Source organism: Ictalurus furcatus, chromosome 10 (assembly GCF_023375685.1).
Source record: "Ictalurus furcatus strain D&B chromosome 10, Billie_1.0, whole genome shotgun sequence".
Classification (NCBI taxonomy): domain Eukaryota; kingdom Metazoa; phylum Chordata; class Actinopteri; order Siluriformes; family Ictaluridae; genus Ictalurus; species Ictalurus furcatus.
The window spans coordinates 1,522,665-1,548,725 of NC_071264.1; the positions used below are offsets into that span (position 1 = coordinate 1,522,665).

The 26,061-nt window shown below is 41.4% G+C and overlaps 1 protein-coding gene across 1 annotated transcript; it reads left to right on the top strand.

The window, feature by feature from the left end:
• The first annotated feature begins 2,360 nt into the window (after positions 1-2,360).
• On the top strand, positions 2,361-25,441 carry LOC128613654 (NACHT, LRR and PYD domains-containing protein 3-like). The gene is made up of 10 exons (XM_053634659.1): positions 2,361-3,125; positions 10,225-10,341; positions 10,651-10,705; positions 10,833-11,037; positions 11,326-13,105; positions 13,531-13,704; positions 19,038-19,211; positions 23,241-23,414; positions 24,309-24,485; positions 24,618-25,441. The coding sequence occupies exons 2-10, from the start codon at positions 10,226-10,228 to the stop codon at positions 24,652-24,654; spliced, it is 2,892 nt and encodes a 963-aa protein (XP_053490634.1). The 5' UTR covers positions 2,361-3,125; position 10,225; the 3' UTR covers positions 24,655-25,441.
• Positions 25,442-26,061: the final 620 nt, after the last annotated feature.

Below are 26,061 nucleotides of genomic sequence, written 5' to 3' on the forward strand. Positions count from 1 at the left end.
ATGTGTCTCTGAAACATTTCCATTTTAAACTATTTCTGCTGTGTTGTCAGCTTATTGCCACATTTCTGGTTTTTCGTGTATTTTCTCTTTTATCAGACATTAAGACAATAAACAAACTAATCTAAAGCCTGATTACTGCACCAGTGTGAGTTCATGCCCCGCCCACTTTCAACACTTCAACCAACGTATGTCCATTTAGTGAATTTACTTTGTGAAGCCTCTTCCCTGTCTGGCATTGACCCATAATCTGAAATTTTTTTATTTATATATCTCAGTAGTATTAAATTCATTGTTATTGCTCATTTTCTGAAAAAAAAATAAAGGATTGTGTGTGACTATACGAGCAAAATTTTAAATTTATTTACACATATATACCTTTGACTGGCACCCTGTCCAGGGTGTACCCTGCCTTGTGCCCGATGCTTCCTGGGATAGGCTCCAGGTTCCCCGTGACCCTGAAAAGGAGTAAGCGGTAGAAGATGGATGGATGGATATATACCTTTGTCTGAGTTGCGCTTAAGACTGTAGTGACATCCGAAGTCAGAATCCTGTAAAGCCCATTTCTTTCATTCTGGCAGCAGCAGTTTGTAGATTTAGATCCCTAATGAGTAAACCAGAGGTGACGGTGGTGTGGAAAAACTCCCTGAGACTACAGGAAGAAGAAACCTCAAGAGGAACCAGACTCAAAAGGGAACCCATCCTCATCTGGGTGACACCAGATAGTGCGATAATAAATTGTTTCTCTTACACAGCTGTATGCTGTAAAGCCAAACAGGACCAGCAGCGGCTCTGACACCAAATCAAACAATTCTGCTGCTGCCAAAAATTAAAAAACAGTACAGCGGTCTTCCATCAGGCCAGCTGGGGTGACGCCAATGACACTAGCAGCAAACATCTGTTTCTCCATCACAGTCGCAGGACTGAGGTGCGTTCTGTGATTCCTGAAAAACACTCGAACACACAGCAGCAGAAACGGCAGCAAACATCTGCCACAGCATGACCTCATGCTTCATCAGTGGAGCACTGAGGCTTTGTGCTGATTACAGAAAGGCATACTGGGAACTTTCAAAGTGTGAATTGGGTGGAGAAACAGCTCCCATTAGAAATTCAGCTGGAGTACGCCAGTTCTGCAGGGTGTGAGAGACACAAGAAGATAAGATGTAGTCAGGCAGTGGGAGTGTAACTTGATAGTAATATTCGGATTAAATAGAGAAAATATAGTCACATTACCCCTGTTCTTATCTCAGATCATTACCTCATCTCACTTACAATGTGTCTTAGTCTTAATATATACAATCGTTGTGTGTTGTGCTCGATGGAGCTTGGAGCTCGTGTGGCCAAACTAGGGAACTACAATTTCCCAGAATCAGTATTCTGTTTTTAAGCATTTTATTATGAGGCGCCAATTAGGGATTAAATCAAACTTTACTTATGCATACATATATGAAACACTTGCATACACATATGTAAATTACTCACACGTACATGTGTACTATGGAATCCTCAAACAAATACATATGAAATGCTTGCACACACCAATGTGAAACGCAGACCAACACCAAGATTACACTCATGCACACATACAAATTAGACATGTGTGTATACACTTATAAAACACTCACACAAACTCCATACGTGCATATACACTTATAAAACACTCACACAAACTCCACAAGTGCATATAGACTAATAAAACACTCACACAAACTCCATACATGCATATACACTTATAAAACACTCACACAAACTCCATACGTGCATATGCACTTATAAAACACTCACAAACTCCATACATGCATATACACTTATAAAACACTCACACAAATGCCATACGTGCATATACACTTATAAAACACTCACACAAACTCCATATATGCATGTACACTTATAAAACACTTATGCATACATATTCTCTACATACACACATACTAATGCAAAGAAGACAGACTCTAAAGTCTGTGTATATGTGCAAATAATTTCATACATGGATGTGCTAGAAATTCTCACAGCAAATGGAAGTGTCTTCTGGGTTTGCAATGGCGGATCGATTTAACTGCATCTACCCAGTTACCCCACGTATTCTGAATAAAATGAATATGAATCACTTTCCATTATGCAATAAATGCCATAGTGAAATTGGCACTTTCAAGCATTGTTTTTGGCATTATCCAGTCGTTACAAAGTTCTGGGATGGCGTGGCATGGAAGATGGGTGAAATTCTTAATTTAACATTTAATAAGGACCCTGGGTTTTTCTTGTTTGGTCTTACTAAGTCTTAAAAATAATAATTCTTAAGAAATATTTAACTCTATTTTGGTTTTCTTCAAAGTAACATGTGACTGTCGTTTGGTAAGGTCAGTACCACGTATTGAAACAAAATGTGACATACAACCCTAGCCATGCTGATATACAGCCCTTTATCTAGATTTTATACACATTACAATATTATTCAGACTATAATACAGACAATGCACAACCGTACGGGTGTCAACTTTTAATTTAATCATTTAAACTGTTATTACTATAAATTAACTGATATTAGCAAAACATGTGCCATTTAGTTGTACAAGTAAAAGAGAGGTTGTGAAAGATGTCCACTGTCCTCTACTGAATCACACTGGTTCCATGCCTATACGCCCTTTAACGAAACATAAAAGCTATTACCAAAACACCACCCACGAATTACAGCAAAAACGAAGAAACCTTGCACTTTCCCCACGGTCCCTTACTTTCGGCTCCGCCTTCCCGGTGTAACTCACAGTGCGATGGCTTTTGCGGACCAGTGCTCATTATATCTAGCGAAAATAATGGAAAGGAAGCTTGTGAAACATTATTAGCTTTGTCCTTGTAGCGGTAATAGTGTGTAGAATTTTTGGGCAAGTCGTTTCGGAGTTATTGCCATTAATCGCTGAATATGTGAGAAATATGGAAAACAGTCGGTCGGTACACGTGTAATGACAGTTATACATGGTTTACTTTCCATCTGCCTGCTAAAGTCTTATTTTTGAGCACATTTGGGTTGTAGGATGTTTACGGAGAACCAAAAACACTGGAATATGAACACAGAGGATCTGTCTGGTCACCTAAGTGAATTTATATCCTGCAAAAAATATTAGCGATATCAGGTAAGAAAACATTTTCCCTGTTCTTTTCTGTAACAATCTTAACCTAACGTTATGTTTTGTGTTCACGTCCTTCATTTCTCTTTTAATTTTAGACAAATAAATATGTTCATAGTGGATTAAATAGGCGGGGAAACAAATATTTGGCGTTATGTTGATAAAGTTAATTGAAATTCAGATAGTTTGTTTACACAGAAGACTGGCGTGGTTTGCGCACAACCTAACTCATAGGGCACGAGATAGTCCACGTTCATTGGTTCTTACCATCTTGTCAGGCCAATGGGAAAGGTAGAGGGGCGGGATGTAAAGCTGATCCCCTACCTGTCCCTCTCTGTCTAATAATTCAGGAGAAATCTGTCAAATAACAGTGTTTCTTTGCAGAACCTTTAATGAACATTTCTTTAAATGTATTGTTTGTGCACCTTATTTGAATTAGGATATTTACTTTAATTTTCAGACATTGCTAGAGCAGTCTTTTTTTTGCCAGACCGTTTTTTTTTTTTTAAAAACATTATATTGATGAATGTTCGATATCATTAAATGATCACATTTAACCATTTTAAAAGTTAGTAAAATGTGCCATGTTTCACAGGTTAGTGGGGTCATATGAAATTGACCCCAGTTTGACCAGGAATATCTCCACTTGTACATAAAGGACAACATTTCTCCGTTGTGAGCATGCCAGCAAAAAGATGGCACCCTTACTGTATAGACCACATGTAGTGCTTTGCAGTTCTACCAGATATGTATAATTATAACCGCAGTTAATGTTTTTAAAGAGGCAGTGTATTGTGCTGTATTTCACTGTATTTCGCCTACTATGTAGTAGGTAAGTACGCAGTTTTGGATGTAGCCGTGCTCTCTTGTTTGCCGTAAAACGGTTGAGCACTGCCATGTGTGAATGTGTCCTGTCGCACAATGCAGTGAAAACTCCCCCACAACGTTAATAGTGTGATTAAGGTGTGTACATGTCTGTAATACATCTGTGTGAAATTGGCCCCTCACCCAATGCAAAACATCGTCAAAAGTTTCAATCGTTTGTGCTGGTTTGTGCCGTAAAAATTTTTGTTTGTGCTGCTTCGGATTTGGAGATATTAAAAGAATATTTATAGGTCATTCTGGGGTCACTCAGCACCCCCCACATGCTCCAAATTCACCCCAAATAGTCATAATCGTTTGTGCTTCGTTTGTGCTTCGTTTGTGCTTCGTTTGTGCTGTTTGTGCCACTAAAAGTTTCGTTTATGCTGCTTCCGTTTATGAAATATTAGACATTGAATTATAGGTGCAAATCTCTTCGGTGTAAGCACCCTTTCAGGGTCGAATTGCTTTTTCAAGACTTTTTCAAGACAAATCATATCATCATTTGTTCAGTAAACAATGATTGAACTTTTCATTTATTTACAAGGAGTATCATCAGCTACATTTCACTGCCACCACTAGGTGTAAGTAACACTGCTGTTCAAGGTGCTCTTGTGGAAATTGGTATTAAATTAGTACAGGAAAAGTAGATATAGTTACTAAATCAAAATTCTGGCCAGTGTAAGTTCAATGTTTTAACACTGTCAATTACAATATTATTATTTAACTTCAATCATAATGGTACACCATTCAAGAGAGCTAAGATTGTCAGTGTTTATTGAACAGAAAACTCATTGCTAATAGTAGTATGGCTAATGTAGCTATGAAATGCTATTTACAGCTGCACATGGTATCCATGTTAGTTTTTTGAATACATTGTGCATCTAGGGGTCAACATTACCCTATTGGTCCTAATATAAGATATAATATCCTTATATATTATTACTATATTATATTTTCCTTGTATTCTGGCAAATACAGTAATACATGAAAACAAAATCTTCTCCCTTGTTTAAAGGAATAGTTCGATACGGGGTAGAATACAAATTGTCGCTATATGCTGATGATTTGTTATTGTATGTAACCGATCCTATTGCCAGCTGTCTTGGGTGTTCTGGAGTCTTTCGGTGTCGTCTCTGGTTATAAATTAAATTTAGATAAAAGCGACTGTTTTCCTGTCAATACTGCAGCATTTTCTCTCCAACAGTCAGATCTACCGTTTCGATTTAGTCAGTCAGGTTTTAAATACCTAGGTATCAACGTGACACGTTCTTTATCTAATCTTTCATCAGCTAACTTCACTTTCCTTATCTCAATGGTTAAATCAACATTCAGAGTTGGGGTATCTTACCCCTTTCTCTAATTGGCAGGATCAATGTCATCAAAATGAATATATTACTGAAGTTTCTTTTCTTGCTCCAGCAAGTGCCTCTTTTTCTGCCAGAATCATTCTTCGATTCATTGGATAAGATAATTAGTACATTTATTTGGGGAGGGAAGCCACCAAGGGTTAGTAAATTATTGTAGAAATGTAGACTTAGTGGAGGACTTGCATTACCCAATTTTCAATTCTATTACTGGGCTGCGCACATTCATAAACTTTGCTACTGGGTTAAATCTCCTGGATCTAAATTGGAACTATCTTCTTGTAGGGAATCCTCTTTACCTGCTTTGCTTTACTCCTCTTTCCCTACAAAACTCTCCCTATATACTGATAATCTAGTTGTCCTCAACACACTTATGACTTGGTATCAATTTAGACGGCGCTTTAAATTTGTAGGTGCATCCTCTTTGGGTCCTTTAGTCAACAACCATCTATTTCCTCCATCGTGTTTGGACTCCACATTTTCAGTATGGTATGACAAGGGTATTAAACAAATTAGAAATCTGTATGCCTATGGTGTGTTTGATAGCTTTGCCAATCTGGCATCCACTTATGATCTTCCTGTGACGCTTTTTTTTTTCTCGGTATTTTCAAATTCGGAATTTCGTTTCTAGATGTTTTCCTAATTTCCCCTCTGCGCCTCCTGAACAGGCTTGGGAAAGCTTGTTTTCAAACAATCCGCATCAGAGAGGAATGATTTCTAGGATTTATGATTTTATTCTGGTGCTAGGTAGTGAGTCGAGTAACAAAATTAGGAAGGCGTGGGAAACGGAGTTAGTAGTGTTGGGAACATGCTATAGGGAGGGTACAGTCTACCACTTCTTGTGCTCGTCTTGGACTTATACAGTTCAAAGTTTTAAACAGAGTCCATCTGTCCAAGTCGAGACTTTCTGTGATGTATCCGGACGTAGAGGACAAGTGTGATAAATGCCATGGGTCTCCCTGCCATCTTGGCCATATGTTTTTCTTCTGCCCTGATCTCCATGGTTTTTTAGTTAGTTCAGCAGAAATGTTCAGCAGAAATGTACAGCAGAAATGTTCAATAAAAATGAAACTGGAAAAAAAATACATGAAAACAAGTATGTACTGTACATGACTTTTTTGCGTAAGGATTATTTCAGTGGGTAATTATGTTTTGCTTATGCCAGATGCCCAAGAAAGCAGCAATCGACAGGGATTCCATTTTCACAGTCCTCTGATCATCAAAAGAGGCCATAGTCCAAAATGGTAACATAGTTACTCCTAATCAGAGCATCTGGACAGAGCTTAGTGAGCAGCTAGAAAACAAGATCACTGCAAAGGCTCTATATACTTCTGTTAAATTGAACAGACACAACATCTGGACTGCTTTAGGGTTTATTTATCAAAGTGATCATGAAACAAGTGGCACTAGTGATGACACTGATTTTGAGCCAGGGTCCCTTTCCCCAAGACCAAAAGTTTGCTGGACTTTTGATCTTCAAGTTCCATTTCAGAAATGGATTGAATTTATGCCTGAAACAGTTCAATACAAAAACAAGTGCTCTAAAACACAAAAAAGGGAATACACAATTTTGAAGCCTGACATCTTGACGCATGTGGTAAATCATTACATTTGGGAAGACGTGAAAGCCCCTGCACATTTGTCTTTAAAAGAGCCAAGGTCTATCCATCAGCCACAGAGAAATACATAGAAATCAGAGGCAACTGTAAGGAATGTCATGGCCAGATTCACATAAAATGTGGCTGAGAACCGAGGTGCTCAAGTGTTTAATTAAAAATACTGATGACTCCCTGCACACTGGCTGTTCCAAGCGTGTGATGTCTGGTAACTTGCGTGTGCAGATAGCCAAAGAACTGTGTGAGGGTAGAATGGAACCCTGTGTATGGAGGGCATCAGAGGCAACAAAGCTGATGGATTTTGGAGATCCTGAGCCAAGCCATCTTCCTAATTTGGCCACCCTGCGCAAAGCAAAGCAAGAGAGAAATGACTTAGAATTAGGTGAAAAGGATCATATTTTGTCACCTCACAGTGGTAGCATTAAAGACATTGGACTGGACAAGTTCTTCTGTCACTACTGGAGTCAAACACAAATGTTTATGTACAAGACATTATCAAAGAAGTCTACTAACCCCACTGTGAGTTTGGATGCAACTGGCTCAATGGTGAGGAAACTACAGAGACCAAATGGCATGTTTGACCATATCTTCTTATATCAGGGTGTTCTGGCAGGGGATGAGAGTTCAAGTGTCCCAGTGGAGCAAATGCTGTCAGAGAGACACAATGTTAATGCAGTAACACATTGGCTGACAGAATGGATACGTGCAGGTGCACCAATTCCAAAAGAGGTTGTGAGTGACTTTTCTCTGGTTTTGCTTGGAGCTCTGGTCAAGGCTTTTACTCCTCATCCTGATCTGAAGACCTACATCAATGAATGTTGTGGTGTCTTACTTGGTAAAGTGTCAGCAAAAGTGCCACCTTGTTTTGTTCGGGTTGATGTTGCACACTACATCAAGATGATCTGCCAGTGGGACTGCTTGAAAAAAAACACATCGTATTAACGATTTCTTTGTGAGGTCAACGGCACAGCTTCTCAAGTCACAATCGATGGACAATGCAAGAGAGCTACTACGCAGTATTACTGTTGTGGCTCTCAGCGAAGCAGAGGGAAATGACAGCTCTGGAGCCCCCCTTATATCAGAAAGATACAAGAAATACCTGAAAGCCCGAATTGCAATAGAGTGTGTAATCATTCCACATGTAGAGGGTAAGGACCTGGAAGAAGTGGATCCATTTGACCAAACACAGACAGACCTACAGCAGTGAGTGACAGACATATTTGAGGAGAGCAGGTCACTTGCCATGGCTAATGGTGATCATGATAATATGCACTTCCTCCCTGAGATTATTCCCAATATAATCTGGCTTGCAAGTTACTTACCACTTTGGACAGGGGTAATGGTCCCTCACTTCCGAAGCACCAACAACAGCGCAAGTTCAGCCAATGTTGAAGCAGAGTTCAAAAACATCAAACGTGGGCTCTTCAAGCATGAAAACTTGCCTATTCGGGTGGATCGATTCATTGCTCGACATCTGTCCTTCATTGAGGGCAATACGAGAATTTTTTCTGCAAAACAAAAAGGTGAAGAAGATGCAGCTGTCGCAACAGTGATCATCACGGGAGCCAATCCACTACCCACCACAACTTGCAGTGTAGACGGAAAAGCAGAAATGGATGCTTCCTGTTCTGGGAAGACTGACGCTGTCACAAACACTAATCCAACAGATGAAGACGCTGTTGAAAACTGGAGAGGCCTAGCGGTTCCACCCAAAAAGAGGAAGAGGAAGTCATACTTCTCTCCTTGTCCTGAATGGCTCCATGCAGATCCATCCGTGAGGGGGGGAAAGACGGAAAGTGGAACTATTGAAAAATGGAAATACAGCCTGTTAATCTCAGGAAATCAAGAATCTCTGTGCTGAACACATGTGCATTTCATGCTTTTTGTCAATGCTTATGTTGTGCTTTCTGTGATGGTGTCACTTTTGGAAATATTGTTTGCAGTGAGGACTCCAACAACCTCCTCCAGCTAGTGAAAACAATCACCACAAAGAGTCTGAATGCACAGGTCTACATACAGAGGGCAGAGCTGCTGAGTGGAATAGTCAAAGCTGACCAATTGAAGTCTGGTGCTCTCCAAATCGATGCACAGTGCCACACCCCCACTATCATTGAAAAGTCAGTGACACAACGTGCACGTGTTTCCTTCACACAACAGTGCTCCTCACAGTATTGCATTCTCAGCACAGAAGTCACAAGGAAAATTCCACTTGTTTGTACTTCTGTTGCTGTACTGCAGGCTTCTGGCATGGCTCATCTTCAGACTGCGGTGGAAGAAGGCCTTAACCTTCCGGAGTCCCCCTGCCTCAGGCCAATCCAAAGTCCATCACAGTGTCCTTCTGCATTCAAGACAGTCTCTACCTCAGGAAAAGTGCTCTGTGCATATAAAGTTTCTCACAGTTACAGTCTGGAAGAACTTCTGTGGATTGTTACATTCTTTGCATGTGCTTGTACATGTATATGTGGATATGTTTAAGTTTTACCACTACTGTTTTATCTCATTGCTTTCTCTCTGATCTCTGTCCAGCTGACCAACACTCTCATTCAGCTGGACCTTCTCTCTCTCGGCTGCTACATCTCTCTGGGTGAATATCTGCGTCATCAGCTGGCACATTTGGCAGTGGATGTTACAGCTCTGCTCTTCACCTGTACCCCCAGGGTTTCCTCATCCTCCCGCTTATTGTATCATTCAATCGGTGACCTATGCCCATGTTTCTACTCAAACTGAGGCTCATCTGTCTCCCATGACCTCTGTGGAGGGCCCATTTATTCTTTCCACTGTTGATGACAGTAGCTTTGCTACAAAGACACCACCATATTACCTATCACCTACTAATTGTTCTGTGATATGATGTGTATGATGGTGATTCTCAATAAACTACATACTCTGTTACCCTTGTGTTTTCCTGTGTCTTAAATGTTTTCCACAGATCTAAGAACAGTTTAGAGAAATTATTAACTGAGAGAAGAATGAAAAGGACTGTGTAATGTGTAGCATATGAGCAGCATAGCTTTGAGTCAGTGGCTTTAAGTGGAGCAGTGGCTCAGGCTTTAAGACCCAGCTGAGTCAGTTATCTGTGATTGGGACTCCTGACATCAGTGTAATTCCTGAGGTATGAGGCGTGTCTCCTGGTTGAATAAGTGTGCAGACTGTAGCTGAATTAAAAAGATGGAATTATTGGTGTTTAATGATGGACACATTGTGTAACAGTGCTGAGACAGCAGAGTATTAATTATTGCTGATATTTCTGTTTAATTCTAGAATGATTGCAGGAAAGAGATCAGACTCACCAGAACCCAGCTGTGTGTCCATGAAGAGCAACTGGTCAATGGAAAAGCCAGTTGTCTTCAGAGACAGAGCCAATTCTACTGATGTGAGGTCAGTACAGTGAGGTGTTTTACAGCAGTGTTCCACCTGATCAAACTCACTGGTCTCATTATGAAGTCCTGCATGAGCTTTATCAGGTGTTGAAGCAGTAAAACACTAAAGTGTGCAGTGCTGCAGCTCTCGGACTGGCAGTGAGGAAAACTGCTTTAAGAGTTCAGTTCAGCCTGCAGTCCTTGAGCTAGAGGGTCTATGGTGCGACACAACAACATTTACACCTGGGACATTAATGACAATATAAATATTTTATTAGCTGTGAATATATATATAGTCTATATTACATTGTGTTTTGGTTGTTCACAGACCACAAAAGAAGAACTCAAACATCAGCAGAAATCAGTTGAAGTGCATATTCAAGGTGTGTGTCTTTTTAATGTATGTATCTTGTGTGTGAGTAGGTCTCAGGTTTTTTATTTAAGATAATGGCAATTTACAGATTTATTGATGCACAGCAGCATTATGGGTAACTGTGTGTTTCTAACCAGGAGCTGGAACACAAAGTCATCACTCTGATAAAGAATGAGCTGAAGAGGTTTAGGAAGCTCCTGAGTCCAGATTACCCAGCATGCACTGAGAGGGAGGTGGAGGATGAGGCAGATCTGCACAGTGTCAGAGAGGGAGTGCTGAAGATCACACTGCACGTCCTGAAGAACATGAACCACACAGATCTCGCTAACACACTGCAGAACAGTAAGAGCTCTGAGTCATGGCTTTATTCCATCAGGTTCACTTTAGAGAGAGGAAATAGTTTTAGAAAGGAACACTTTCAGTTTGAAGTTTGATTTTAGTATCATGTACATCTGCTGCTTTTCTGTTCTGTTCGTGGTCCAGCTTGTGGTTACTCTGTACAATGGTCCTGTTCCTTCAGTAATATTTAGTATATGAATCAGGAAAGAACAGCAGCATTTGAAAGAATCTAACATTTTATATTGAGCTCAGTGATTTTGCATTAAAACATGTTATTACTTTGTTTATTAGAGTCTCTGATGTCTGTGTACCAGCCAAAGCTGAAATGCAACCTGAGAGAGAAGTTTAAAAGTATTAATGAAGGAATCTCACAGCATGGAAGCTCAGCATTTCTGAATGAGATCTACACAGAGCTCTACATCACAGAGGATTGGAGTGGAGACGTCAATAATGAACATGAGGTGAGACAGATTGAGACAGCGTCCAGGAGACCAGCAACACAGGAGACACCCATCAAATGTAATGACCTCTTCAAAGACAAGTCCATCAGAAGTGTTCTGACTAAAGGAGTTGCTGGAATTGGAAAAACAGTCTCTGTGCAGAAGTTTATTCTGGACTGGGCTGAAGGAAAAGCAAATCAGGACGTCACCTTCATGTTTCCACTTCCCTTTCGAGAGCTGAATCTGATGAAGCAGACAAATCTCAGTCTGATGGATCTTCTTCATCACTTTTTCCCAGAAATAAGAAAACTAGAAGTAATAGACTGTGACTCCTACAAAGTGTTGTTGATCTTTGATGGTTTGGATGAGTGTCGACTTCCTCTAAATTTCCAGAAGAATGAGAGACTGTGTGATGTGACAGAGTCAGCCTCAGTGGATGTGCTGCTGACAAACCTCATCAAGGGGAATCTGCTTCCCTCTGCTCTCCTCTGGATAACCTCTCGACCAGGAGCAGCCAATCAGATCCCACCTGAGTGTGTAGACCTGGTAACAGAGGTACAAGGGTTCAGTGATCCTCAGAAAGAGGAGTACTTCAGGAAGAGGATCAGTGATCAGAGCCTGGCCAATAAAATCATCTCACACATGAAGTCTTCAAGAAGTCTCTACATCATGTGCCACATCCCAGTCTTCTGCTGGATCTCAGCCACTGTTCTAGAGAGGATGTTGGGTGAAGCAGAGTGTGGCGCGATCCCCAAGACACTGACTCAAATGTTCACACACTTCCTGATCTTTCAGATCAAACACAAGGACCAAAAGTACCATCAGAAATGTGACCCTGATCCTCAGCAGACCAGAGAGAGTATCCTGACACTGGGAAAACTGGCTTTCCAACAGCTGGAGAAAGGCAACCTGATCTTCTATGAGGGAGACCTGAGAGAGTGTGGCATTGATGTGCGAGAAGCGTCAGTGTACTCAGGAGTGTGTACCCAAATCTTCAGAGAGGAGTTTGGGCTTCACCTGGGGAAGGTGTTCAGCTTTGTACATCTGAGTGTTCAGGAGTTTCTGGCTGCTTTATACACATTTCTCTCCTTTATTTTTAGAAAGACAAATGTGTTAGTGGAACAAAGCACAGGACGTTTTAATTTCTTCAGCAAGTCAGACATGTCTGATCTCCTCAGGAGTGCAGTGAACAAGGCCTTACAGTGTGAGAATGGACACCTGGACCTGTTCCTCCGCTTCCTTCTGGGTCTCTCACTGGAGTCCAGTCAGACTCTCTTACGAGACTTAATGCCACAGACAGGAAGGAGCTCTCACAGCAAACAGGAAACAGTCAAGTACATCAAGGAGAAGATCAGGGAGAATCCATCTCCAGAGAAATCCATCAATCTTTTCCACTGTCTGAATGAACTGAATGATCATTCTCTAGTGCAGGAAGTACAAACTTACCTGAACAGAGGAGGTAACAATCGTCTCAGTGGAATCAGACTCTCTCCTGCTCAGTGGTCAGCTCTGGTGTTTGTGTTATTGAACTCAGATCAGGACCTGGATGTGTTTGATTTGAATAAATATGACCCATCAGATGAATGTCTTCTGAGGCTACTGCCAGTGGTCAAAGTCTCCAGGAAAGCTTTGTGAGTATTTTTTTAATTATAAATGTATTACTGCATGGTTTGTTATTTTAATTTAACACTAAACTGCACTGATTGGATTAATGCTCGTTAATGGTTAGTCTAATAATCTTTTAACAAAGCTCTGGTACTGTTACAGAAGATTGTTTCACTTTTTACACTAACACACTATGTCTGCACTGAATGGCATGTGAGAGAGAATAATGATTATTCTTATTAGTCTTATAATAAATTGTAGCTGGGAGATTGTGTAGCGCAGAAGGACGTCCCTGCTCCTGTAAATGTGCTGATGTGGTGTCCTGTTCTCTGATATCTTTGTGTGAGAGAAACACACTGACATTTCTGTTATGTGTTAAACTTTAATTGTATTATGACTGTGTTTGTGTGTTTGAGATCAGTTTTCTGATATTTCATCATTTCTCTTCCAGTATGTGGGACTGTAATCTGACAGAGGAAAGCTGTAGAGGTCTGTCCTCAGTTTTCAGCTCAAACTCCTCCAATCTGAGAGAACTGAACCTGAGTGGAAATAAACTGCAGGATTCAGGAGTAAAGCTACTCTGTGATGGACTGGAGAATCCACACTGTACACTGGAGACACTGAGGTACACATACACACACGCGCGCACACACACACACACACACACACACACACACACACACACACACACATTAAGTATTTATTATCATGAAAGGCGAGAAAAAGAGATCTAGACTGTACCCAGGTGATCATGGACACCGAGCATCACACAGAGAAACTACTGTGTTTAAATAGTTTAAAGTGTCTCAGTGACTGTTGGTCAGGAATCTCTTACACTGATGTGCTCTTCAGCCTCTCATGCTACAATCAGTCACTTCTCTCTGTTTGAAACGTGACAATTCATGTCTTACTTCATGAATTTGTGTTGGCATGCTCTTTAAATTATTTGTTTCCTATTTAATATTTCTTTAATTAATGCTATTAATCTGAAACTGAGTATCACAAAAGATAAAAAGTTTGTAATTGAAATAAATACTGTAAGTGGTGTAAATTTGACAGCATAATCCATATATAAAATCGCAGTAACTCACAGACACTTGTACAATTTAATCCTATGTATCTTATACAATTTGAAGATCTATCTTTTTTTTTTTTGTTTTATCTGTAAATTAACAAGTGAAAGTAGAGGACAGTGAGGTGTTGGTGGAGAAGCACTGGGTTGAGGGTCAGAATAAAGAGCAGATAAATCAGCTATGCATAAAGAGCTAGCTCTTATGCTGAGTGGCCACACCCATTTAATTCTGACCCAACACATCATCAACCTTTTCTGTGAACATCCTGTAGATGTTCCACAACATTACATTTTAAATTTACAATTTAAACATTTCCTGTGTAAATGCTCCTACACACAGTTTATGAATAAATTCGTTCTTAAAGTGTGTATTTTTATATGGTGTGGATTAGCATTGTTTCTGGTGTTGATCTTTGTTTGTTTGTTGTGTGTGTGTCCAAAAGATCCAAAGAACAATGAACACCAACTGTTTTACATTATCTGTGAAATTCAACTGTGTGTTAATGATGAAATATCTACATAATTTCTCACCTCAGAACAATGTACATTTATTTCTACAGCGTGTAGATCAGTGTACATTACACACGTTTATTTTACTAACATGCCAATACTAGTCGTACTTTACAGTGAGGTCAATAAGTAAATTTTTCTGATGTTATTTGTCCTCATGGAGCTGGTACCATTTATAAACATGTTTCTATAGTTCTATGGGAGCAAACATATTCCAGAAAATGTTTGTAATGAAAAGTAAATGTGTAAATGTTCTCCAGTAGAACTTTCCCCAGAGCCGCTGAACACACTGTTATATGGATATGATATAGATAGATATGTTCCCTTTCAAAGGGAACTCAATGTTGTGTTTAGCATAACAGTATGGGAGTGCCCTTGCGTGCGTGACTGGTATCTGAAGCTTGTGTAAAATCATGCCTCTATTTATAGGCCTGCCATGATCAGGTGACGTAGCAATTAAGCGCGGCGCATGATATAAATATGGCACCTGTGAACCACGCCATCAGCCTTATTATCTTCAGTGAGACTGCATGTCGGTTGTTTGTGTAAAGAAACAAAAGACGCTTCATTTCCTCTCTATCTTTTCTCAAAATCTCAGAACTTTTCTATCCCTTTAAAAAAAGAGAAGGGGGAAAAAAAGGAATGAGTGAAAGAGAAAAATATAAGTGAGAGAATTCAGGAAGTGTGCTACGGCTTGCTCCCGTTTCATCATGCACACATGTGAAGTGTTTAGGGATAGAGCATGCGATGGGAGCCTCGAGAGGCTGCACATTATAACACCTACATTAGGTATATCTGCTCGCAGCTCGCTCTCTTCTCAGAAGCCGAAGAGTTGGGATTCAGAGCCTCGCGGATCTGGGCCGGCCGCTGCCGAGGCAGCTAGCCATCTCAGGTCCGGGGCATTCAATTCAATTCAATTAAATTTTATTTGTATAGCACTTTTTACAATAGACATTGTCTCAACGCAGCTTTACAGAAATATATAAACACGGTATACAGATTTTAAAAGTGCGAATTTATCCCAATTGAGCAAGCCGGTGGCGACGGTGGCAAGGAAAAACTCCCTAAGATGTTAAGAGGAAGAAACCTTGAGAGGAGCCAGACTCAGAAGGGAACCCATCCTCATCTGGGTATTAACAGATAGTGTGAAAAAGTTAATTATGCTTTTATATGAAGTCTGTTTAGCCTTAGAAGCTGCCATCGTCCCAGTAATCTGGATTTGGAGTAGATGAGAGCGCCATCCAGAGGTAGGACATCCGAAATGGATCAGGCAGGTCCGGAGAGCAGAAAGGATCTGGATCTCTAGTATCTCCATAATGTCCTGTGTAGCTTGACATAAGGAGAGAGGGAGAGAAAAGATTATTAGGACTGTGCTTAGCGTAACAGAAAGTCTAGTCATTGTAAGCTTGAGTAAACAAATACGTTTTAAGCCTAGACATAAACATTGGATCTCTTATGGATCTGGAAGAGGAGCCGGAGACAAGCATTGCTCTATCTCTTGCTCTGTCTTCCGGGTCCGGCTCTCCGCTGGATTTTGGAGCTCGCGTTGCGGCGACTCCTTCCACTATGGAAAGCCAAAAAGAAACAGAAAAAAAAACACCTAAAAATAACAGTAATAATTCCTCTCTGACCCTGAGGAGCCAGAATTGTGTACTAAAAATTGAGAGCAGCATATAAAGATGCTGCCAGTGAAAGTAAATCCCTCACACTACAGAAAACTCCCCTTTCTTCCAGAAGTGCATGACAAAATATCAGGCTTCTGGGGGAAAACCATGCATAAGCCGTATTTATGACCCCACGATGTTGGATTATTCAGCCATTGTGGGGAATGAACGGCTATTTAGCTATGCTGAAGGTGGAGGAGGCGCTTGCGAGCTACCTCTCTCTATCGACGGCAGACAATTTAGGGGGGCCAGCTTTGCCATCCAAACCACCGTGTAAGGCCACCGTGGCATTGGTGGGCAAGGCCTATGCAGTAGTAGTCTTGCTTGTGGGTCACTGCAGACAATGACAGTGTTGCAGGCCTACCAAGCAGACCTGCTGAGTGAGCTCGATATATGGCAGAATTCAGCCAGTTTCTTCCCTGTTGTGTCGAGTCCATGAGTGGAGCCCGGGCCAGCACTAGTGCGAGGGAAACACAGAAGGCGAGTATGGCAGCCCACCAACCCCTGCAGACAGCCAGGGAAACCGGGCGGCCACAGTTGCGGCCTGCTATTAGGCCTGATCTGAGAATGGTCATAAAGGCCAAGCAGACAAAGAAGAGCAGTCCTGAGGGGACGTGGAGGGACACATCAGGGGACATGAGGTTGTTAGGGCAGTTATCCCCCAGTGCTACTGTAGGGCCTCCCCTAGCCAAGGCTGTCCCAAGTTTTCAGTGTTCTCTGGTCAGCGAGCTGTCACAGGGCATCGAAAATCTGATGCTATAGTTATAGTATAGTTAACGTCACTAAGAGAATGTCTGGCAACATTGAAACTACTGCCAAATGTGGCTCCATGGGTTCTGTCTAGAAAAGGGTTACCGGGTCCAGTTTAGAGGTAGACCCCCCCCCCCCCCGGTTCAGAGGTGTGCTCACCACAGTAGTCATCACAGACCAGAGACTGAGATTAGCGCAGAAAGTAAGATCCCTCTTGAACTAAAGGGCCATAGAACATGCACCCCGTTCCCTGAGGGAGGTTTTTACAGCCGTTATTTCCTGGTCGCAAAAAATAAGAGTATGCGGCCAATTTTAGATCTGCGTCATCTGAACTGTACTCTTCGGACATACGGGTTCAAGATGCTGACACCCAAACTTATCGTTCCACAGATTCAGTTTGAGGAGTGGTTTGTGACGATAGATCTAAAAGGTGCATATTTCCACATAGAAATATCGTTAGCTTTATCCCCTCGCACCTTCACAAAGTGCATGGATGTCATTCTGGCTGCATTGTGACTCCAGGACATCCGTGTACTAAACTACCTGGATGACTGGTTAATTCTAGCACAATCCAGGGAACTGGTGGGTCAACGTCAAGATGATGTTCTCGTCCACATGAAGAGTTTGGGGCTCAGGTTGAACCTCAGAAAAGTGTGCTTTCTCCAGTGCAGTGGACAACTTTTCTGGAGTTATAAGGATTCTACTACGATGAGGGCATTTCTATCCCCAAAATGTGTAGGGTCAATCCTATCAACATTGAGCAAGATACAATGCATCCAGAAAGTATTTACAGTGCTTCACTTTTTCCACATTTTGTTATGTTACAGCCTTATTCCAAAATGGATTAAACTCAATTATTTTCCTCAAAATTCTACAAACAATACCCCATAATGACAACGTGAAAGAAGTTTGTTTGAAATCTATGCAAATTTATTAAAAATAAAAAACAAAAAAGCACATGAACATAAGTATTCACAGCCTTTGCCATGACTAAATTGAGCTCAGGTGCATCCTGTTTCCACTGATCATCTTTGAGATGTTTCTACAACTTGATTGGAGTCCACCTGTGGTAAATTCAGTTAATTGGACATGATTTGGAAAGGCACACACTGGTCAATATAAGGTCCCACAGTTAACAATGCATGTCAGAGCACAAACCAAGCAATGAAGTCCAACGAATTGTCTGTAGACCTCCAAGACAGGATTGTATCGAGGCACAGATCTGGGGAAGGGTACAGAAACATTTCTGCAGCATTGAAGGTCCCAATGAGCACAGTGGTCTCCATCATCCGTAAATGGAAGAAGTTTGGAACCACCAGGACTCTTCCTAGAGCTGGCCGCGCGGCCAAACTGAACGATCGGGGAGAAGAGCCTTAGTCAGGGAGGTGACCAAAAACCCGATGGTTACTGTGACAGAGCTCCAGTGTGTTTCTGTGGAGGGAGGAGAACTTTCCAGAAGAACAACCATCTCTGCAGCACTCCACAAATCAGGCCTGTATGGTAGAGTGGCCAGATGGAAGCCCCTCCTCAGTAAAAGGCACATGACAGCCCGCCTTAATTGCCACGTCACCTGATCGTGGCAGTTCTATAAATAGAGGCATGATTTTACACAAGGTTCAAATACCGGTCACGCGCACAAGGGCACTCCCATACTGTTATGCTAAACGCAACATCTCGTTCCCTTCTCAGGGAACAGGGTTACATGCATAATCCAGACGTTTGTTCAGAGTGGCCTCTCTGTTATTATCTTGTTTCAGAAAGTTAAATACATCATCTCATTTGAGCTGAGACCCATGGATCTGTCCAAGAGCAGTCCACGTTTATACACAAGTTGTTCATTTGATATTTTTATCCTGACTTTAGAACCTTGTGTTTAGGTAGACAGTTTATTTCACAGCTGATGGAAACACCTAAATTCACAGTCAGATAAATACATCAAACATTTCATCATTTCTCTTCCAGGCTGTGTAAGTGTAATCTGACAGAGGAAAGCTGTAGAGTTCTGTCCTCAGTTCTCAGCTCAAACTCCTCCAATCTGAGAGAACTGATCCTGAGTGGCAATAACCTGCAGGATTCAGGAGTGAAGATGCTCTCTGCTGGACTGGAGAATCCACACTGTACACTGGAGATACTGAGGTACACATATACACACACACACACACACACACACACACACACGCACAGAGGTCAGGTTATCACTTTATCACCAAATATTACATACAGAAATGATTGTGTATTTTATGTAGCTTTTATGTTTGTAAGACACTGAAATGTGTTCGTGAGAATCAGTTACTTTCTAGATTAATTCTATATCATGAATAAATAAAAACTGTATTTATGAATTGTAATTATAGCTGTTTAGATCTTGTCTCTGCTAGAGGTGTACACAATGCTATTATCTGTATCTGTTTAGTGCTCAAAGCATTCATAACTGTTTTCATGTTCATATTTAAATAGGAAGTGGGTATGGTCTGTACCAGAGGGTTTTTCATGTGAACCCTATCGCTATGCCCTGAAAAAACAGTATAAAAAAAAAAAATCAGGGCTGCTAAAAAAAGAAAACATTTTTTCATTCGCAAAATATAACACGTATTTATTTGTTGATTTATTTATTTATTCATTTATATATTTATTAAGTTTTGTTAATTTTATAAATTTCTATCTATCTTCTAATGGGACTGAATAAAAAAATCTAACTGTTTCAAAACATCAGTGTCTTTCCCAAATCCAGAAACGGGTGAGTTACCCATGCAACCCTGTTCCCTGAGAAGGGAACTCAAGGTTGCATGAGCTTTACACTGTGGAAAGCGCCCTCACACGTGACCGGTATCCGAAGCTTGTGTAACATCAAGCCTATTTATAGGCCTGCCATTATCAGGTGACGTGGCAATTAAGTGCATTGTGTGATGTAAAAACTGCACCTGTGAACCATGCCATCAGCCTCTATTATCTGAAGCGAAGATGCAATTCACAGGCATGCCCCAGTATGACAAAGCTACGCAATGTCTCGTTCCCTAATCAGGGAACAGGGTTACATGCATAACCCAGACGTTCCCTTTCAATGGGAAGTCAATGTTGCGTGAGCTTTCCGCTGTGGGAATGAGAATACCTATTCCGTCATACTGAGGGTATGGCCTGTTCAAAAGATCCAAGCCCGAGGATCACTGCAAGATACTCTAGCCTGGGGTGGAACGTATATCCAGTTTGTAATATTGAATGAATGTGTGCAGCACAGACCACCCCGCCATAGCACATACATCCTGTAATGGTACCCCTTTGGACAAAGCCTTCGAGGAGGTGACCCCCCTAGTGGAATGAGCCCTTATACCCAGAGGCACAGTGAGACTGAGCGCCTCACAAGAGATAGAGATTGCTTCCACTATCGAATTAGAGATGAGCTGCTTCAACACAGCATCACCTCTGCTGTTGCCACCAAAGCAGACCAGCAGCTGCTCCGACTTACGCAACTGGCCATAGCAGTGGACATACGTACAGAGAGCCCTTACTGGACCCAGTCAGTGCAATTTCTCTTGTTCTGGTGTGAGGAATGGAGGAGGGCAGAAAGCTTGCAACACTACTGGCTGGGCAGCCAACGGAGGCATTTTAGGAATATAATCTGGCCTAGGCTATAGGAAGGCCTTTGCTAATCCAGGGGCAAAATCAAGGCAGGAAGGGGCAACAGAGAGCTTGTACATCTCCTACTCACTTGAGAGATGTTAGGGCCAGCAGAAGAGCTACCTTTAGTATCAGAAGCTTCTCAGAGGCTGACTTTCAGAGCTCAAATGGGGCACCTGACAGACCATCCAGGACCATAGAAAGGTCCCAGGAAGGTATGCGTGGCCTGCAGATGAGCCTCAGCCACCTGACACCACACATAAGCATTGAAGTTATCTCTGAGAACCATATTCGAATTGGCCAATAAGGAGATATTAGAAGCAGACATAGATGGTCTTGGAGAACTCTTGCTAGAACTTGTGGGAGCGGAGCGATTGGGGGGGGCATATAGATGTGACCTTGGCCACATGTGCACCATGGGGTCCAGCCCCAATGGTGCAGGAGAAGTGAGGGCGAACCACAGCAGGCAGTCTGTTGTCTCCTTGAGGTGAACACATCCACTTCCGCTTGGCCGAACCTCCACCATATGGACTTCACCACTTAATGATGGAGCCTCCAACCCCTGGGCCTCAGCCCCTGCCTCAACAGGATGTCTGCCATCACATTCCGGTTGCCTGAAATGTTCATTGCACTCACAGACAAGAACTTTCCCTCTGCCCAGAGAAGAATTATTTGCACCTGCCTGAACAGGGGCATGAACGTAACCCTCTCTGGTGGTTGATATATGAGATCACCGCTGTGTTGTCTGTAAACACATGGTGACCTCTCAATTGAGGAAGAAAGAATTTCAGTGCTAGAAATAGGCTCCAAAGACCGAGAGCTGGACAGCCGTCTAAGACCGCGCCCTGCCCGTAAGGGAGGCATCTGTCATTACCATCTTGTGATAAGGAGACACCCCTAGAGTGTGACCCAAGGTTAGAAACCAGGGACACCTCCAAATTCTCAGAGCACCTAGGCATTGTTGCGTGACACTGATTACTCTCAGAGGTTTCGCCCTCGGACGAAACCCCCGACTTTTCAGCCACAACTGAAACGGTCTCACGTGCAATATGCCCAACGGTACGATGTTGGCTGCTGCTGCCCTAAGCCCCAACAGTCTCTCATAGAGACTGGAGGGGATGCCCAAATCCAGCTTTATCTTGCTCAATGTTGATAGGATTGACCCTACGCATGTTGGGAATAGAAATGCCCTTATTGTAGTAGAATTCCATATAACCCCTAGGAAACTTGTCCTCTGCACTGGAGAAAACATACTTTTCTTGAGGTTCAACCTTAGCCCCAAGCTCTTAATGTGGGCAAGAACAGCATCTCAGTGTTGAATCACCAGCTCCCTGGGTCGTGCTAGAATTAAGCAGTCATCCAGGTAGTTTAGTACACGGATGCCCTGGAGTCGCAAGGGAGCCAGAACGGCATCCATACACTTTGTGAAGGTGCAAAGGGATAAAGCTAGCCTGCTGGGAAGAACCCAATATTGGTACACGTTGCCTCTAAACGTGAACCTCAGGAACTTCCTGTGACAGGGCAATATTTCTATGTGGAAATATGTGTCTTTTAGATCTATTGTCACAACCCAGTCCTCGAACTGAATCTGTGGAACGATAAGTTTGAGCATCAGCATCTTGAAACTGTATGTCCGAATAGTACAGTTCAGATGATGTAGATCTAAAATTGACTGCATACTCCCAGGAAATAACGGCTGTAAAACCCTCCCCCGCCCCAATGCCTCCCCCCCCCCCCCCCCGGGACAGAAAAGTATAGAGATTTTCCTTTCTTTTTTTTTAAAAAGAGAGGAAATGAAGAGTCTTTTTGCGAGCATTACACAAACGACCGACATGCAATCTCACTGAAGATAATAAGGTTGATATATCATGCGACACGCTTAATTGCTAAGTCACCTGATTACAGCAGGCCTATAAATTGGCTTGATGTTATACAAGCTTCAGATACCGATCACTAGTGAGGGCGCTTCCCACAGCATAAAGCTCATGCACCGTTGAGTTCCCTTTGAAAGGGAACTGCTATTTATCATCAACAACAGCAGCCACCTAATAATAGTTGATCAGATTTACTTTAGCTTTTGTGTTTGTTACATTCCATACTGGACACAGTATCAGAATCTGTTATAAAGCCGGACATGGTACCGGCTCCATGAAGACAGATAACATCAAGGACTTATTGACCTCACTGTAAAGTATGACTAGTATTGGCATGTTGTTATCTGGTAGTGTAAAGTTCTATTATTCTTTATTCTGTAATAAAATGCACTATATCTGCAGTGTTGGTTGTAGAAACTTTAACACAGATCAGTGTATTGTTTGTAGGCTTCTCGTTATCACGTGTGTGTTATGTACATGACCTAATGGTCTTATAATAAATTGTAGCCGAGAGATTGTGGAGTGCAGAAAGACATCCCTGCTCCTGTAAATGTGCTGATGTGGTGTCCTGTCCTCTAATTTCTGACATTTCTGTTACATGTTCACCTTAGCTGGATTATGACTGTGTTTGTGTGTTTGAGATCAGTTTTTTGATATTTCATCATTTCTCTTCCAGGCTATATGAGTGTAATCTGACAGAGGAAAGCTGTCGAGTTCTGTCCTCGGTTCTCAGCTCAAACTCCTCCAGACTGAGAGAACTGAACCTGAGTAACAATAAACTGCAAGATTCAGGAATGAAGCTGCTCTCTGCTGGACTGCAGAACCCACACTGTACAATGGAGATACTGAGGTACACACACACACACACACACAGACACACACACACACACACTCTCTCTCTCTGGGCTGAGGTATTTTTCAATTTACAGCTGTGTTTTAATAAATGTTCATTCAGTTTTCATCTGTGCCCATTTTAATTTAATTTTAAAGTGCCTTTATTATGCTAATTTAAAGGTTCCTAATTTTGTTTTGGAGGTCTCCTACGATAGGTTTACATACATCCAATGTCAAAAACACTTGAATTTTCTCATAATATACATTGCAGCATCTCCCCTTTTCTCACAGTGTCTGAAATGGTTTGATCAAGGATCTGGTCTCTCTAAACCCCTCCTTTCTGAGAGCTGAAATGTCTATTACCATATCTGAATTTCAGCTCCAGAGGCTTCCTCAGCACTTGTTTACACAGTGATACGAACAGTAACGATGGTGTCGGTTTTACCTTAAACATTGGAAGAAGTAGCTGATCAGCCTGAACCACCATCTCAAGCACAACTTGAGCAGGATGTTTCTCAGTGTTAAGTTTTAATTTCGTTTGTGAAAAGTAGATGTTGTTCGCGGGCAGCCAATGAAGACCATAGGCAGGCATTATGCAAATTTATTATAAACCTACGTAGGTTCGAGCAGGAAGTAAGGTGGGAATTACTGATGACTCCTTTCAAGAAGTTCAGGACCGGTTCTTTCTTTTGGGAGACAATAACTCCATTACTCTACACACTACATGAAATGTAATATCCGAAAAAACGTAATAGGGGCACTTTAATTTAATTGTAGTGATATGATATATTGTCATTGCTGTGTGTGTGAGATGGAGAGTGAATGTTCTGTATATAAAGATTTTGTGTAGTTGATGTTTTCAGAGCTTAAACTGAGTGTGTTAAGTGTGAGGAGGTTTTCTTTCTTGCAGGATGTGTAACTGCAGTATTAGAGATGAAGGCTGTGCTGCTCTGGCTTCTGCTCTGAGGTCAAACTCCTCATCACACCTGAGAGAACTGGATCTGAACGGTAATAATCCAGGAGAATCAGGAGTGAAGCTGCTCTCTGATCTACTGAAGGATCCACACTGTAAACTGGAGACACTACAGTGAGTTACTGACTCTGCTACTTACTGTCTTTTTACTCAGTATACTTACTGTATTGTCATGATACTGAATAATATTCATAGTGTAATATATAATCTCATTGTGTGTGTGTGTTGCTGATGTTTATCTTTCAGAATTAAGAATTATAAACTCACCAGGACTGGCGTATGACAGGAGTCTCACCTCAAACCTATTTTCCAGGATAAAGCAGTTTTGGTGAAGTGTTAGAACCCGTCCCACATTTCCAGCAGTTTGGGAGCTGAATCATTTATATTCAGATGTAGAAGTTCCATAACAATAACCGTGACTGATCACATCCTTTAATCCAGGGGTTCCCAAACTTTTCCAGGGCAAGGCCCCCCAAATGGCATTAACATTTGACTGAGGCCCCCCTTTTGCAAGATGTCTTTAAAACACATTAAAAATACAGACTTCTGAATATATCCCCCTTTTTTTAATTAATGATTACATCTTACCTCTTTACATTACATTACATTAGGAATTGATTGTGTGTGTGTGGTTGTCTGAGAGTGAGAAAGAGAAAACATACTAGTGGGAGGGATGGGCACACCAAATTGTTGAGGCCCCCCGGGCGCCCCCTGGCCTCCACTTTGAAAACCACTGCTTTAATCCTTTCAGCTACAAGTTATTTCAGGCTTTAATAACATATTTTACAATCCAAAGTCAAATCCTTCAGCGTCTACAAACAACACAGAGATATCATCACATCATCACACTGATTACACAAATACACATCCATGTGTTGTAGCTGTTTATAGCTTATTTTTTAACTCCTTTTTTAATCTATTTATTCAGTGTGTTTCTGGTCAACATGGCTTCATTCAGTTTTTTGTAACATGACAGTGAAACATTCATTTCTACACAGATGATTGATTCACAGTTGTAATATTGATTTAATCCTTTTTTAAATAAAAAAAAATGTTCCTTGTTTGTTAATTTGTTTTAATAGTAACAAGGGTGGCTTGACTTTAAGATATATATATATATATATATATATATATATATATATGTATGTGTGTGTGTGTGTGTGTAACTGAAAACCTTTAAATACATGCATTGAATGTATTCCTGCCATTTAATACAGTTTTGTACGTGTGTTGTATAAATGTCATTTACACTATGTGTAGTACAAAATATATAGCGTATAGAAAAAGCACACCAAAAACCACAAATAACATTCATCAAGTCTGTTATGTATTATACAAAAACAAACCACCAAATATATACAGCGAACCCACACCAACAGTCTCTCTCGCAGTGGAAAAAGTCCTTTTTAAGAAATATATACAATGGATAAAATCTTTTTTGCATTATCCTCACACATTCTCGGTCCGAATGTGAGCGGATCCTACGTTCAGTCTGAATAATGAGTCCCACTGCTGAATCTCTGAGAGAAAAAAGGAAGTGAAATCCTGGAGGAATGTGGCAATAATACACAACATGTGAAGGGACATTCATCTGAGCGCCCTCTTCCTGTTGCCTCTCTCCCTGTTTAAATTCACTTCCGTAAACATGCGCACCGTTACCTGATGACTAACTATAACTGGTGCTGAGTCC

Excerpts from the sequence above, each read along its gene's own strand:
- LOC128613654 (XM_053634659.1), top strand. The coding sequence starts at position 10,226 with ATGATTGCAGGAAAGAGATCAGACTCACCAGAACCCAGCTGTGTGTCC. Across the intron at positions 10,706-10,832 it reads AGTTGAAGTGCATATTCAAG|GAGCTGGAACACAAAGTCAT; the intron begins GTGTGTGTCTTT and ends GTTTCTAACCAG. Across the intron at positions 24,486-24,617 it reads TGTAAACTGGAGACACTACA|AATTAAGAATTATAAACTCA; the intron begins GTGAGTTACTGA and ends TTTATCTTTCAG.